This window comes from Clarias gariepinus, chromosome 7 (genome assembly GCF_024256425.1).
Source record: "Clarias gariepinus isolate MV-2021 ecotype Netherlands chromosome 7, CGAR_prim_01v2, whole genome shotgun sequence".
NCBI lineage: Eukaryota > Metazoa > Chordata > Actinopteri > Siluriformes > Clariidae > Clarias > Clarias gariepinus.
Genome location: NC_071106.1, coordinates 31,335,850 through 31,351,735, shown reverse-complemented (window position 1 = coordinate 31,351,735; position 15,886 = coordinate 31,335,850). Strand labels below are relative to the sequence as shown.

General features: G+C 39.4%; 1 protein-coding gene across 1 annotated transcript; it reads right to left on the bottom strand.

Moving 5' to 3' along the window:
- Positions 1 to 522: 522 nt before the first annotated feature.
- On the bottom strand, positions 523 to 14,712 carry si:ch211-71n6.4 (fumonisin B1 esterase). Its single transcript, XM_053500051.1, has 9 exons — positions 14,606 to 14,712; positions 8,714 to 9,411; positions 8,453 to 8,548; positions 6,467 to 6,663; positions 5,898 to 6,097; positions 5,752 to 5,810; positions 5,478 to 5,645; positions 3,763 to 3,984; positions 523 to 3,654 (listed from the first exon to the last, which is right to left on the bottom strand). The coding sequence occupies exons 2-9, from the start codon at positions 9,405 to 9,407 to the stop codon at positions 3,512 to 3,514; spliced, it is 1,779 nt and encodes a 592-aa protein (XP_053356026.1). The 5' UTR covers positions 9,408 to 9,411; positions 14,606 to 14,712; the 3' UTR covers positions 523 to 3,511.
- Between the last annotated feature and the right edge of the window lie 1,174 nt (positions 14,713 to 15,886).

Below are 15,886 nucleotides of genomic sequence, written 5' to 3'. Positions count from 1 at the left end.
TCAGTGCTTTCATTCGCTCTCCATCAATGAGAGCCTTTCATCTAGGCTATTCCCACACATCGAACAAGTCAACCTGTCCGATCGCCCAGACAGGACGAGGTGTAATGGATAAGCACACGGCGAACGATCCTGTAATCGTCCAGGAAAGGTCAGAAGCCCTCTGATCACAGACAACAAAAGCAAGTCGCTTTTCAGATAAATGTATATTTCTAAACACCTGAATGCATCGACAGATCTAATTCATCACTGACAATGATCAAAGAAAGACAGATGGGCTGCACAATTGGATCAGTCGCACAATGTGATTAATTGTGAATTCCTGTATCAGCCTGGAGATGTGTTTAACATTTATAGAAGGAGTCTCCAGCGATTTTGGAACAGAAAACATTTTGTACTTTCAGGTTCCTTTTGAAACATAAATTGCTTGTTTTTGTGTCTTATTAGAGGCTGGTGCTGGAACGACTCCTTATAAAAAGAAAAGGATTTTGAGAAAAGTAATGAAAGATTTAATTTCTGTAAAAATGGTTTGTTTGTACATTGCTGTAATTTAAGAGGAATAAAACACTTCCGGATGTGCTTCATAGGGAAACTATGAATGTCCAGCTTATATACAGTTGTGTTCAAAATAATAGCAGTCCAACATCAGTAAACAGATCAATAATTGTTTTTGGGAGAAATTATATTTCTTCATGGTAAATATTTTACTTGTAGGTGTAGTGGAGTAATAGAAAACCACCAGTCATGATTGGATGCACCTGATTCTGTGTAATTGAATCATTAATTGAAAAGGGGCGTGTTCAAAATAATAGTGTGGAGTTTAATTAGAGAGGTCAATTATTCTGTAAAAGACAGGTGTCAAACAAGTTCCCCTTATTTAAGGACAAATACAGAAAAGGTTGTCCTGTGCATTTCCTTCTGAAAATCAGAGTAAAATTCCATACATTCTTCAGAAGATCAGCGTACTTTGAAGTTGATAAGAGATGGAAAACACACAAAGAAGTGCAGAAAATGATAGGCTGCTCTGCTAAAATGATATCAAATGCTTTAAAATGGAGACCTGAACCAGAAAGACGTTGAAGAAAATGGAAAACTACCATTCGAATGGATCGAAGAATAACAAAATTACCAAAGACTCAGCCAATGATCAGTTCCAGCATGGTCAAAGAACACCTAAAGTTACCTGTTAGTACTGTTACTATTAGAAGACGGCTATGTGAAGCCAAGCTATCAGCAAGAAGTCCCATTGTTGGAAAAAAGATGTGCTGAAAAGGTTATAGCTCGCCAAAGGACACACTGACTGGCCTAAAGAGAACTGGCGCGATATTTTGTGGACAGATGAAAGCCAGATTGCTCTTTTTGGGTCTAGAGGCTGTAAACAGTTTGTCAGGCCCCCAAACACTGAATTCAGTGTGAAGACAGTGAAGCATGGAGGCACAAGCATCATGATATGGGGATGCTTCTCGTACTATGGTGTTGAACCTATTGATCACATTTCAGGGATCATGGATCAATCTGAGTACATCAGAATACTTAAAGAGGTCACGTTGCCTTATGCCGAAGAGGAAATGCCCTTAAACTGGGTGTTTCAACAAGACAACGACCCCAAACACACCAGTAAGTGAGCAGAATCTTGGTCCCAGACCAACAAGATTGACGTTATGGAGTGGCCAGCCCAATCCCCAGACCTTAATCCAATCGAAAACTTGTGGCCTGACATTAAAAACGCTTTACTGTATTAGTAATTATATGGATATGGAGCTTTTCTGCCTTTTTTCAACACACTGCTATTATTTTAAGCACAACTGTATATAATTGACTGTTGACATAGTTGTCTACTTGAGGGGCATGGTCGCGTAGTGGTTAGCACTGTCGCCTCGCACCTCCAGGGTCCGGGTTCGATTCCCGGCCAGGGTTGATTCCCATCCCTGTATTCATGGAGTTTGCATGTTCTCCCCGTGCTTGGTGACTTTCCTCCCACAGTCTAAAGACCTGCAGATTAGGCTAAGTGGCATTCCCAAATTGCCTCAATTCATGCCTAAATGAGTGTGTAAGTGTGTGCGCTCTGTTCCGGGCGTACCCCGCCTCGTGCCCTAAGTCTCCTGGGATAGGCTCCAGGCCCTCCGCGACCCTGAATACAGAATAGAGCGATATAGACGACGAGAGAGTGAATAAATTGTGAGCTCCTCGACTATTTAAGCTGAGGATACACTACACGACTTTCACACTTCTAAAAGATTCTAAGCCTGGCTTTCACAGATCTTTTGGATGAACAAGCTTAAGGACTGCGCCACATGAGGGATCGTAGACTATACGTCTTGTCACTCCAGCTTAGGCCAACTGAACAGACCAAACTCTCACGAGAGCAAGAGTAATCTTTCAAGTAGAAGAAACAAACAAATATAGATGCCAGACAGGCAGCAACAGTTTCCTCCACTTCCCGTATCCTGCCCATGATCCTGCTTCCTCTACGTTCATTAGCCATTAACGGTACACATTCCCGTCCAGAGTCGGCATTTGATATACTCCGACTCATGTCTACCGAGTCTGTTCTCAGTGTGTTCGTGTAATGTATCCTCAGCTTTGGTTGAAACTTTGGAGGAATGTTGATGTATTTTGTTAATTTCGTTTGTTTCGTGTCTGATCATGTTGGCAGCGAGATAACAGTAGTAGCTAGTGTGATCCAGTCAATGTGCCTCAATCATCAGGTTTCTACTCGATGAGTTGAAATTTAGAAGTCAAAAATTATGCGCGAATTAAATCAGGCAAAAAAATCAAGTGATGTGAAAACCCACACCAGACGCATCACGCAGCGAAAAAGTTGCTTGTGGAAAATAAAGCAAAACAATTTATAAGCCAGCTTAAATGCCTTCCAAAAAAAAAAAAACCATACATTAAAAAACGTAAATTAGCTTATAAACATGTAATTTTATCTTAAATCAGCTTGTCTTAATTGACGAGTGTCATTCTCGTTAGTACTGTGTCCCTACAAATGAAATGATGTGAAGTTAAATCCAAGGTAGCCTTACACGCCTCTTTACACACTCAATCCGTTTATATCTATTGTAAAGATTTGCACGTTTACAGGATCGTGATGTAAAAACCAAAGTGCAAGAGAACTGATTCAGTCCTTACCAACACCAGCCAAATGTAAGGAACCAGCTATGATTTTTGACATGATTGTGCAGCCTGATAAGGAAGAATATTGATGTGTCTTGCAGAGCCAGCGAATTTATTTCCTTATAAAACACCAGGTTCACTTATTGCTGTTTAATGATTAATGAAAAACAATGTGTTTGACTCTTAGTGCAAATAAAATACCTCTTCCCTGCATGTTTATTTCTTCTTTTCTTTTTTAAACTCAAGATAAAGATAAAAACTGCAATGCAATACCAAACCGCCAGATTTCTTTTCGTAGCTTCTAATGATGGGTGTTGATTTGGTGTTGTGGTGATTTGTTTAGTAAAGCTGAGAGAGTGAGAGAGAGTCCGGTCGGGTATCAGGTAAAACCACATTAGTTGGTCCAGGCATATGAATAAAAGTTATTATTTTCCCAGAGATCGCATCGTTCTGCTAAAATATTCTGTGGCACAGAAAGCGTCTGATTCAGCACGGCAGTCTTGGATGGGAATTCGGGCCAATCCTCTGGCATCTTACCTGCAAGATCCGAGAAAAGGCCAGATTTATTTTTGGAGCATTTCTTGAAGTGAAAATACTGAATAGCTGAATTTGTGGGAAATTTCTCCAACAACAAATGATGCTCACCTTCTTTTGCGAAGTGAATGAAGTACTTTGTGAGCGTCTGCTGAAACTCTATGTCTTTAGAAGTGGTCGTGCCGAGTGCCATCTCGAGGCCGCCGAAGAACGCCAAGCTGTCCATCATGTGGAAGGAGAATCGGCTTGGGTAAGGGAGCAAGGTGGATGAATCAGCAGCTTTGGATGGAGTGTAATTCACCAGGTAGCGGTACACAGGGCTCTTTAGGGTGTCTGGAAATAACCGAAAATGTAAGAGAGATAAACGTGACTTTTCAACTTTAGACCTCACAGATGTGACAATAAATCAATGTGTTTTAACGAAAGGACAGATCTTTCATCTCAGACTATAGTTGTACTGCAATACTGGTTTTGTTGCATCCTGAGTGATTTAATCAGTCACATGTTGAAATGGAGTGGCCGGCCTACCAGAATTACTCCAAGAGCCAATAACCGTGAGTAATAAACTTATGAGACTCATCCAGGAGCTCATAAAAGAACCCGGAACAACATCTAACGAAATAGAGGCCCTCCCACCTGCCTCAGTGTCAGTGTTCATGATCCAACAATAAGTAAGTGACTGGGCAAAAATGGCCTCAGTTGAAGAGTTCCAGGGCGAAAGCCCCTTATGACCAAAAAAGATACAAAGGTTTGTCTTACAGTTGCCAAAAACTTGGTTGTCCCCAAGACTTTTGGGCAAATATTCTGTTGACTGGTAGGACAAAAGTTTAAATTTTGGGAAGTTGTGCGTTCCGTTAAATCTGGCGTAAAACTAACATTTCATAAAAAGAACATACCAACGGTCAAACATAGTGGTGGTAGTGTGATGGTCTGGGGCTGCTTTGCCGCTTCAGGACCTAGACACTCACTCATCGTCTATACCGCTTTATCCTGTATTCAGGGTCTATCCCAGGAGACTTGGGCGGGGTACACCCTGGACAGGGTGCCAATCCATCATAGGGATGATGATGGATGATGGATGATGGACATGTACACACTCACTCATAGTCATTCAAACACTACAGCCAATTTGGGAATGCCAATTAGCCTAATCTGCAGGTCTGCGGACTGTGGGAGGAAACCGGAATACCCGGAGGAAGCCGACCAAGCACGGGGAGAACATGCAAACTCCATGCACACAGGGAGGGGAATCGAGCCTGGCCAGGAATCGAACCCGGACCCTGGAGGTGCAAGGCTAACCACTACACCACCGTGCCGCCCAGGACCTGGACAACTTGCCATGATTGAGGGAACCATGAATTCTGAAAATCCTGAAAGCCATCAGTTCTTGATCTCAAGCTCGAGTGCACTTGGGTATTGTAGCAGTACAATGATCCGAAACACACCGGCAAGTCCACCTCGAAATGGCTCAAAAAACTAATTTAAGGTTGTATAGTGGCCTAGACAAAGTCTGGACTTAAAACCTGATTCCGATGCTGTGGCATGACCTTAAACAGGCTGTTCATGCTTAAAACCCCTCTAATATGGTTGAATTAAAACTATTCTGCAAAGGAGAGTGGGCCAAAATTCCTCCACATTGACGTGAAGACGACATCGCCAGTAAAATGTAATAAACACTTTATTTTTTACATAGAAACCACATTAGCTCGCACAGCCTTCTGGGTACAAGTGCACACATTTGAACGGGTCATCATTTATACTTCTCTCGTTCATGAACTGACTGCTGTACAATTTGGTTCATATCTTTAATAAGGGTTTATGTGGACCTGCAGCTTGCTTGGCCAGGTGGTTGCTGGGGCAGCTGGCCCTCATATCTGACACTAAAGTGGTGTAGAGTCTTTCAGGGCAGCTGTCATTGGTTGGGCATGGTTCAAAACTGTCGTACTGCTTCGAGGCCTTCTTTACCACATCCTCTCCAAATGGCTTCAGCTTCTCTACATACAGAGGGGATAAGAAAAATATAAGTTTTAAGAATAGCATTTATTATTACTATTATTATTATTATAAACATTATAGGTATAATAGCATTAACGAGGATACCTGATAGAAACCACTTGTAGTCGCCCCATGTCCAGGTTGAGATGTTTTTCACGGGTGGACTAAGAAAAGTCATTTAAAATCATACATTAATTGCCATGATTTTGTGTTGTCCTGATAGCTAAATGTAAACAAACTTTGACATTTACCTAAAATCAGCTTCTTGCTCTGTTGTTCCAACCACGAGTGGAACGTCACTGTAAAATTCACCTTTCTCTGAAGCTTTGAACGAATGACTGACGAGAACATAGCCATCTATGATTGCAACTGGACCGTATGATTTGCCTTTAACAGGGATGTCTGTTAGTCCATCTCGTGCCCAGAATGGGTATTCTTCCCACGGAATGGCCTGAGCAAACAAAAAGTGAAGTTTTCTTTAAATTCCCAAGCCTGAATCAAGGCCAGATTAGGAAATCGATGGCCGAGATGTTTTGGAAACTAGGAACCAAAGACAAATGTGGACTGGATGGGGATCATCAGGATGAAGAACTTCTTGCAATGTTATTAGAGTCAGCAAAACCTGCTGCGACACTGCGGTCAGATTTAAGGTTCTGAAACTGAATAATCTTTAACTAGAAGAGTTTATTTTCAGTAGTACACTTGAGGATGGCTACGGTGGTAATCCTGCAATTGATTACTTGTTTTAGGTGTTTTGTAAGAGGACAAATGATGAGAACAAGTTGGATGATTATCCAGGGATTGGCTGTGTGTATCTCACCTGGAGGATCTGAGTTATGTCGAGCTTTCGGAGGCAGGCTGCATCTTGGCAGCCGGTATTCTTCAAGAACACGTGGTTGCCTTTTTCGGCTGCGTCCAACGAGGTGTTAGAGACGAATGAGGGACTCATTCCAATTGCACGATGAAACAGACCCTTAGCTTGAGGCGAAAGCATCAAAGCCCATACTGATGTTTCTCCTTGTGAGGAATTGGAAACGGTAACGCATCAGTAAATGCACACAACACGAAATCTCAAATGTGATGAACTTGCTTTGGTAGGAGAAATGCCTGTAGGAAATGTTCTTAAATAAACACGGGTTTTGTTAAAATTATAAAATGAAATGCAGTGTTGTACAACATCTCTCCTGTCTGCAAACTGCCTCACATTCACCATCCTAAGGCATAGATGAAAAGTAACTGAATGGAGCTGCATACTGTAGCTTACAGTGCAATATGTAAGGGGGTTCTGTTAAAGTCTCAAATCTGATTGGACAAAAGGTGATGATTTTTTTTTTAAATTCTAATTATACACAGTGCAGATGAATTATTTTAAATCTCTTAAGGAAGTGTGCATTATTTGTGTATACAGTGAAACCTCAGATTGCAAAGAACGTGATTTGCGAGTGTTCCGCCAAACAAGCAAAGATTTTTAATGAATTTTGGAAAACGAACAAGTCTTGATTTACGAGTACTGAATATCATGTATCACGCATGCGCTTCTGTTGTAAGCACTTTAAAGTCGATAAACTCAAGTAAGTCTACAGGACAGAGGTTGTTTACGCTATCTGATGTTTTTTTCTGTAAATTGACTGACTGTGTTTACTGTGAGAGAGAGAGTGAGTGAGAGAGAGAGAGAGAGAGAGAGAAAGGAATGCAAGAATACAGAGCCAACAACAATTACTGTCAAGCATCACTGTATATAGAGTCGCGGCCAGAAGCATTGAGAGAAATGAAATTTAATATTTTGATGACATTCTCAAAATGTTTGAAATAATGATAATGAAGAAAATAATAATTAGTTATTTTATGCAATGCAATTGCTATACAACCATCAGTATTCAGTCTAACATCATTTATTCTTTAAAACCTGCTGGATCCGGCTGCACAATATTTAAGCAATATCGTACAAGAGGGAGCGCTGTTGTGTTGGTACGTAAATAGTTTTTGCCTTATTTAACCATTTTTCTGTGTTAAAATCATTCCAAAGCCAACATACATCATTCCATACCTGGTGAAACCAACTAACTGCAACTGGCGGAGCTGACAACTTACAGATGTAATTACTGATGTGTAATTACTGTAGGGGTAAACCATGGAGGTGTTGTGGACAGTCCTGTAAATTTTTTAAGTTTCTCTTTATAGTTCCATTTATTCCATTTTAGAATGTCAGCTCAGGTTGACTTCTGGGTTCCGGGGTTTAATCCTAATGGGGTTAAATGGAACGCTAGTGCACTAGGGTGTTCTATCACTTGTTCTACACACTATGTAGTGCCCTTGATTAGAGAGTGGATTAAGGATTCAGCCTTGTGTTAGAAGCTAGTTAGCTTTTTAGCTCGAATTGGCATAAATAAAACAACACTGAGGGACAACTTAGAAGCAATTATGAAGGAGACAAAGTGATGTTTAAGATGCCATAACATTAGAAGTAGTTTTGTCTTGCTGAAAGTGCTACCATGGCTGGGTTTTAGTGTGAGTTTTGGCCGGCAGATGCTCTTCCTTAGTATGCCAGACTCTACTGACCTACTTTCACCCATGCTGGTGACCAACTGTTGGGTAAATAACGACTATAGAACACCTTGGACCTGGAGTGATGCATTCAGTTAAACGCTGTGTGATACGTACACAGTTACTGTCCATTATCACCACTCATGGAATGCCTCTTGTTTAATCAGATTAATCAGGTCGGATCTAACTGTTGTATAATATGTGGCATATGTTGTCTTAATACTTTTGACTACCGTGGTACAGGATGTTGTAAAATTCTCACCAAATATTGTGATTTTTGTTGGGTCTCCACCAAACACATGGATGTTTTTCTGAACCCACTGAAGAGCTAGAATCTGGTCCATGAAGCCATAGTTTCCTGTGTTTAAAAAAAGATCCACTTTAATAATTCTCTACCAACTGACCCGGTTATATAACACAGAAAAAACACACATCTATGACTACTGTAACTTTTCCTCCAAAAAAGGACAGTTGGTACAAACAGTTTAGACAAATATAGCTCTAGGTATAACTACAGACTGACCTGAGGTGTTGGTCGAAGAATCTTTTCTCAGTGTCTCTAGTGCCATAAAGCCAAATGCATTAAGCCTGTAGTTCAGACTCACGAACACGGTTTGTGTTCTTTTGGCCAACTCCTCAGTGGGCGAGTAGCCTTTCTCCTGCCCGCTCAGCATGTGTAAGTTTCCTCCATGGATCCACACCATGACAGGCAGGGCATCAGTAGGCTGTAGACTGGGTGTCCAGACGTTCAAGTACAGGCAGTCCTCTTTACCCATCACTCGGCCGTCTTTTCTGAGAGGTCGCACTTGGGCGCACTTGCTACGAAAATGCGTGGCATCGTAAACTCCATCCCAGCACTCTCCTCTCGCTTTTAGGTCTGCTGGAGGTTGCCAGCGGCGTTCGCCGACAGGTGGCACGGCATACGGGATGCCTTTGAAGGAGTAGGCATCGTGTTCCCGTTTTCCGCGCAGCAAACCACAGTCTGTTAGCACCTCAGCATAACCGCGGGGTCGAGTCTGGGCCAAGTAAGCCAGGTATCCGGCGAGAGTGAGAAGGGCAAGAATGCCACAGCCGATCAGAAACATACACCTCCGGGACACTTGGAGGAACGGGCTGACGTAGTAGCGGCGGGCGTACTGGACCTCCTCTTCAGTCTCATCCTGAACGAGGTAGCGGTACTCGTTCCTCGCAGGGACCTCAAATGCGTCCTCATTCATCTCTCTAAGCCACACAGATATAGAAAGTACATATCACCTGTCATGTCAACCTTTTTCAGCTTTGGGTTAATAATAAAAAAAATATATTATAATCTTATTACTTTAACAAAAAAAAAACAGATTATAATAGAACTTCTCTTTAAGAAGCTATTAACAAACTCCTCATGTTCTGCTGTTGTTATTATTGTGCATCACTATTATTAATGCAAGATTATAACTTATAATTTTGCAATTGTATCATTCATACTTTTATAGTTTCAGGACTAATACAAGTAAAGTTTTTGAATACTTAAAATGGCAACCACCAACAAGCTTTTTAATGCAACATTTACAAGCATTAATGGTTCCATAAAGTGTCTTGCTTAAGTATTTATCCCCAACAGGATTGTAAAGACCAGAACAACTCTGTGACAAAGACTTTGGAAAGTGTCAATCAGGATATGGTTGTAAAAATAAATATAATAAAATAAAACTAAAAAAATAAAAAAATTGTGAATATTATGTGGTGCACCATTAAATCCGTAATGGGGAACAAATGGAAAGAATATGGTACAACCCTGCCTAGAGGACCGGGGGTCAGATAGGGGTTCAGAGGATAACACACCACTAAGTTGGGTTTTATGAAAGAGTCTGAAATCTAATCAAAGTTTGCCAAAAGGCAAGGAAACTTTTGGGAAAAAGCCGGGCAGTAAAAGTTGTTAAAAAAAAAACAACAAAAAAAACCCCGCACTTTTACAAACGACTTGTCTAATGTCACTTGTAAACACAGTCATAAAAAACACAACTGACATTTTTATCGTCGTTCTGCTGCTCAAACTGTCTGAACATGTCTACCCTGACTGGCGCAGGAGAGCAAGAGCAACAAACAACATTTTTGTAAAGTGACACTTCATCGTAAACGAATTTAAACCCTTTTTAAGCCTTTTTCTTTTTCATCTTAAAGGAAAAAAAAAAAAATCTTTCATGTCCACTTTCACCTGAAAAAATATAGCTTACCCAGGTTAACTAAATGAAAAGCTGTACGTTTTTAATGTTAGTTATTTCATATTAAATAAGTCAAATCATTCTCTAACAGAAAGTGGTGTTGAGGGGTCAAATCATGTTTAAATTAAACTCCCAAAAAATTTATAATGCATGATATGAGCATCAGGACGTTAACAGCAGAGCATTTTAAAACAATTACAGAACTGTCAGTCATCTCAGATTCCTATGTCGATTAGCTAATCTGCCATTTATATCGGGGTTTTTTTTGGCACCAATTTCTGAATTATACCTTATACTTTAATGTTAAAATGGCAGAAATGGTAAAAAGGGCTGCAGGTTATTACAGGTAATACTGTATACGCATGGTTGGGAATTAATTCATGTAGTTTGTTGATAATTTAAGTATGTATGTGTTCATTTATTTATTTTTTTATAATTTTAAGGTAATAAATAAATAGTCAAACATCCTATTAATGAGATTACTTGTGCCATTATTTAGTGCTAAATATGTTTGAATACAAAATAGTGCATTTAATAGTTACATAGTGCAATTAAAATTTCGAACCAAATACACGTCAAAATAATCGCCCCATGAGTTTTAGGTCAAATGGTTCAGCCCTAGCTTCTACCCAAAATGTGAAAATATTGCTAGTATTTAATGGGTCCAAGCAGATATAATGGGAAAGACTGGTTTGATTGTTTTTCCTTTTGACCAACCACCTGCGGTCTGAACTCCACAAATGTCGGAGATAAGGTTAAAAGCTTACCATCTCACTCGTATTAAAACATAGCAGGCAATAGCGATGATCTTCCTTTCTTCCTTCATATCCTTATACCTTCCTTCCTACCTTCTTCCTTTTACCTTGCCACCATCTTCCTTTCATCCTTCCTACCCATCTTACTTCATAATTTTCTTCCTACCTTCCTTCATACTTTCCTTAATACCTTTTTAATTTCCTTTATACCTTCCTCTCTTGCTTCCCATGTTCCTTCCTTCCTATTCCTTCCCTTGATTCTTATCGATCTTCCTTCTTATCTTTCTTCCTTTCCAATCTGTTTGTAAGCCTGTATATTGTGTTGCACAATTAATCGCAAAAAAGTAAATCACATTGAAAATCGCAAGAAGGACATGTTCAATTATTTGATTGATATCGAAAAAATGTTCAAATGACAAAGTTACTGTATGAAAAAAATCCATTTTAGTTTCAGGTTCTAACACTACCGAATGGGGAAAAGATATACAGCTGAATCGTATAATTATGACTTGTACATATTCCCTCACACTCATTTCCATAATTTTTTTTCTTTGATTTTGTAAAGCTGCTTCGCGACAATGACCATTGTTAAAAGCGCTACATAAATAAAACTGAATTGAATATTTATGCAAAGGAAGGCAGAGTGTTTCACACCAGACTGTTCCTCTAATTATACAGAAAATTTATATTCTACTGACAAAACCGACATGACAAACTCTTTGTAAGTAAAATGAAATTTTTCTTAACAAAATCTTTAAAGAAAACAAAAAAAGGTTACGTCATGACGTTTTTAGAGACACAGATGATGAAGTTTGTGCACCCTTGGAGATGAAGATTTTTCTTACAGTACTAATGAAACTTTTGTCCTCTCACTCACTCATTATCTGTACCGCTTTTTACTGTATACACGGGCGGACGGGGTTCGAATCCATGACAGGGCACACACACACTCATTCACACACTATGGGCAATTTGGAAACGGCAATGAACTTAATCTGCAGGTCTTTGGACTGTACGAGAAAACCGGAGAACCTCAGGAGGAAACTCCGTGGACACAGACTCTGAGGTGGGTATCATATCCTGGATTTTGGGGGTGCAAAGTTAAAGTGCTGACCACTAATCCACCATCCTCACACTCATTTCCATTTTTTTTTATGATTCTGTAAAGCTGCTGTGCAACAATGACCAAGTGCTATATAAATAAAAGTGAACTGAACTGAATATTTATGCAACATAAAGCACTGTGTTTAGCACCAAACTGGACAGAACATTCATACACACATGGTGTACATATACACTGACGATTTGCTCATTTCATCCCTTTTCTTATTTTTCCCTTTATATATATATATATATATATATATATATATATACACACACACAGTGGAACCTCGGATTACGAGTAACGCGGTTTACGAGTGTTCCGCAAGACGAGCAAAGATTTTTAATAAATTTTTACTTGAAAAACGAGCATTGTCTTGGTTTACGAGCACCGAGTATCATGTTTCACGCATGCGCTTCTTGTTTTGACCCCGAGCGTCACGTGATCACAACTGAGCCAACGGTTTCTCTCTCTTGCGCTGCGGAATTATCTTTCCTGCTGGGTCTTAGTGCTTGTTTCTTACTGGTATAATCAACATCTGTGCACGCGTGTACTGTTTACTATAACACTGTGACCCCGCGTGTGTGTAAAACATATTTTATTTCGTGTTCGGAAGCGCGTGTGTACAGCGCGTGTACTGTTTCTTATAGCGCGAGTAAAGCAAAATAATTTTTTATTTTGTGTGTGTGTGTGTGCGCGCACGTAATTTGACACTGTGCCGGCTGTGTGTGTGTGTGTGTGTGTGTGTGTGTGTGTGTGAAACCCCCATACACAAACAAATGCGCACAGAAAGGCGAGAGACACACACTCTGCTCTCCGAAGAAATACTGCTCTGTCGCAAATCTTTTCAGAGGTAAGGTGCTGGGTCATTTGTTTGTTTGTTTTACTTTACAGCAGTGATTCTGTTAGTTTGCGCTCACACGAGTGTCATTAGCGATGTTTATTGTAGTCCAGTGCGGGAGATGCATTGTGGGTAATGCAGTCCGGTGTGTGTGAACGCGACCAGTTTGTCCTTCTCAACATTACACCAGCATGAATTATCGGGCTGTTATGCTGTCGCGAGCAACATAAAAAAAGCGGAGAAGCTTTAATAATTTTGAAGGGAACAACAGTCTTTCCGTTATTGTGTGTGTGTTCAAACGAGAGGAGAAAGTTTTAATGTGGACGATGCAGAGGGGGAGACAGGAGGGGCTGAAAGCAAGAGTCTCCCCTTACTCTATCCTCACACACACACACGCACACACATACACAGTGCCTGCGTGCACAAAAGGGAAGCACTTATCTGCCGGGATTTCTTTTTTACTTTTTTGAAAGGTAAAGTGCAGGTCAATTTGTTTTATTTTTACTTAATATTTTGTATTAATTCTTTTTATGTATAGATTTTTTGGGGCTGTAGAACAAATAATTTAAGTTTTCATTATTTCTTATATGAAAATTAAATTTGGTTTACGAGTGTTTTGGAATACGAGCCCACTTCCGGAATGAATTATGCTTGTAATCCGAGGTTCCACTGTATACCCCCCCCTCCTCCCCTTACTACTGTTTGTGTAACCTGCTGCTGTTGAGACACAATTATTTCCCCCCCAAGGATTAATAAAGGCTATCTATCTATTAAAATTTTATTAACGACGCCGACACGAAAAAGTGAAATGGAATTCGTGGGACAATTTTTTTTTCACTTCAGGATGTTTTTGTCTACAAATAAAGATGTGAAGAAATTTGTGCACCATTGGTGAAGTGATCGCATTTTTTTTAACGAATGAGAGTTTCACAGAAGAAACTTTTGTTGTCTTTTCAAGCAAAAAAATCTGCATGAAAATAGGAAATGCTGAAACAAACACTAATGAAGAGCAGGAAGGGAAACTCACAAAACATACAACAGAAAGAGAGAGAGAGAGAGAGAGAGAGAAGGGGGGAGAAAAAAGAAAAAGAGAACACATTATAAAGGTAATATTCAAAGTACTATCATATTATTATACATCTAATAATATTAATATAAATTGAAAATATTAAAAGAATTGGAGATTAGATAACTTTCAGTAAACATGCAGCTACAGGAATGTGCCCAACCCCAAGACAAGATGATTACACAACTACAAAACAGAATACACACACACACACTTCGGCATGGCAAAGTGTAAACACAACAGCTGAGTGTATTTGTGTTCTTACAGATCTGAACCCAAACCAACAGCACCAGACTGCAGAAAAGTTCATACACATGCATCAGTTTCTTCAAAATGCCCTTTTATGGACATCAAAGTTAAATACCTCTAAAATACATAATACACATATACAAAATTATAAAAAGTAACGAACTTGTATCAGTGTTTTGAAAAGGAACGTTCCAAACTCACCCGTGCGATGTTTACGCATGAAGCGAACTGTTATACGTGCTCGAGCCTGAATCACCAAATAGTTTCATTAACCACGTCAAGCACTAGGCAGGCTGCAGAAGGATACCGTTTTATAGTAGTGCATACTCCTCATTGTAGTGCACCTATACAGCCCCCACCAATGCGATTAGGACGCGCCTTATACCAAGCGCCTTTAACCATTATCTCCGCCTCTTGTCTTAAAGTTAAGATGGCTGATGTTTTGGCAACAGTTTACTACACAACAGCTAGCAGTTATATTGTGCAAAAGTAATTAATTAATTTATTTCGTAATTTATCGATGCAATTGAACAATTTCAGAATTAACTGTATATTACGTCATTCCTTCCAATTCACCATGTGAGAACTATAATTTCAGTCACGTGACTGGACCTGTCCTCAGTCCTAGGTTACTGTTCAAATTTGCACAGTATTTTAATTTATTTATTTTTAAAAGACACAGCATGCCTGTGGAGAAAGAAGGTGGCGTAGTGGTTAGCACTGTGGCCTCACACCTCCAGGGTCTGGGTTCTATTCTTTCCTTAGATCTTTGTGCAAGGAGTTTGCAAGTTTGCTCCGTGCTTGGTGGGTTTCCTCCATGGACTCTGGTTACCTCCCACAGTCCAAAGACATGTAGATTAGGCTAATTAGCATTCCCAAATTGCCGTTTGTGTGTGTGTGTCTCTGAAGACTCCCCCTTGACCCTGTATACAGGATAAACAGTCTAGAAGATGAATGAATGAATGAATAACCATACACAGTATGGTACGCAGTAAAATGCTTATATGACTTAATTGTATACTGTAAGTTATCCTAATTTTAAATGTTATCTTAAATGTCTATACAAAATTTGTATACAACATTTGTACAACATATGTCATCTGACATAAAATGGAAAGGCAAAATAAAAGGATTTCACTATAATAAAAGGAGAATTGCACTAGAAGAATATAATTAAACAAAGTTTTTAATAAAAAATAAACAAAAGTGCAATTAACAAATTTACAAAAGTTACAAATAAAATAGAAGTATAAAAAAAATATACAGTTGTGTTCAAAATTATTCAACCCCCAATGCTGTCAAGGGTTTTAGGGAATTTAGTGTACATTTGTAATTGTGTTCAGAATAAAATCTTACAAGGACTTTTTAAAGAACCAAATGCAACTAAAATGACATCATTGACACAATTATTCAACTCCTTAAAGACTACCACTCTTAAGAACAGAGGTTCATTCAAGTGTTTTCGATAAGGTATTGAAAACA

What these genes read in the sequence shown, in the direction of transcription:
- si:ch211-71n6.4 (XM_053500051.1), bottom strand. Translation starts at nt 9,407, where the DNA reads ATGAATGAGGACGCATTTGAGGTCCCTGCGAGGAACGAGTACCGCTAC. An exon ending in GAGCAAGAAGCTGATTTTAG is followed by an intron (nt 5,811 to 5,897) that starts GTAAATGTCAAA and finishes GACTTTTCTTAG; the next exon opens with TCCACCCGTGAAAAACATCT. An exon ending in CATTCACTTCGCAAAAGAAG is followed by an intron (nt 3,655 to 3,762) that starts GTGAGCATCATT and finishes CGGATCTTGCAG; the next exon opens with GTAAGATGCCAGAGGATTGG.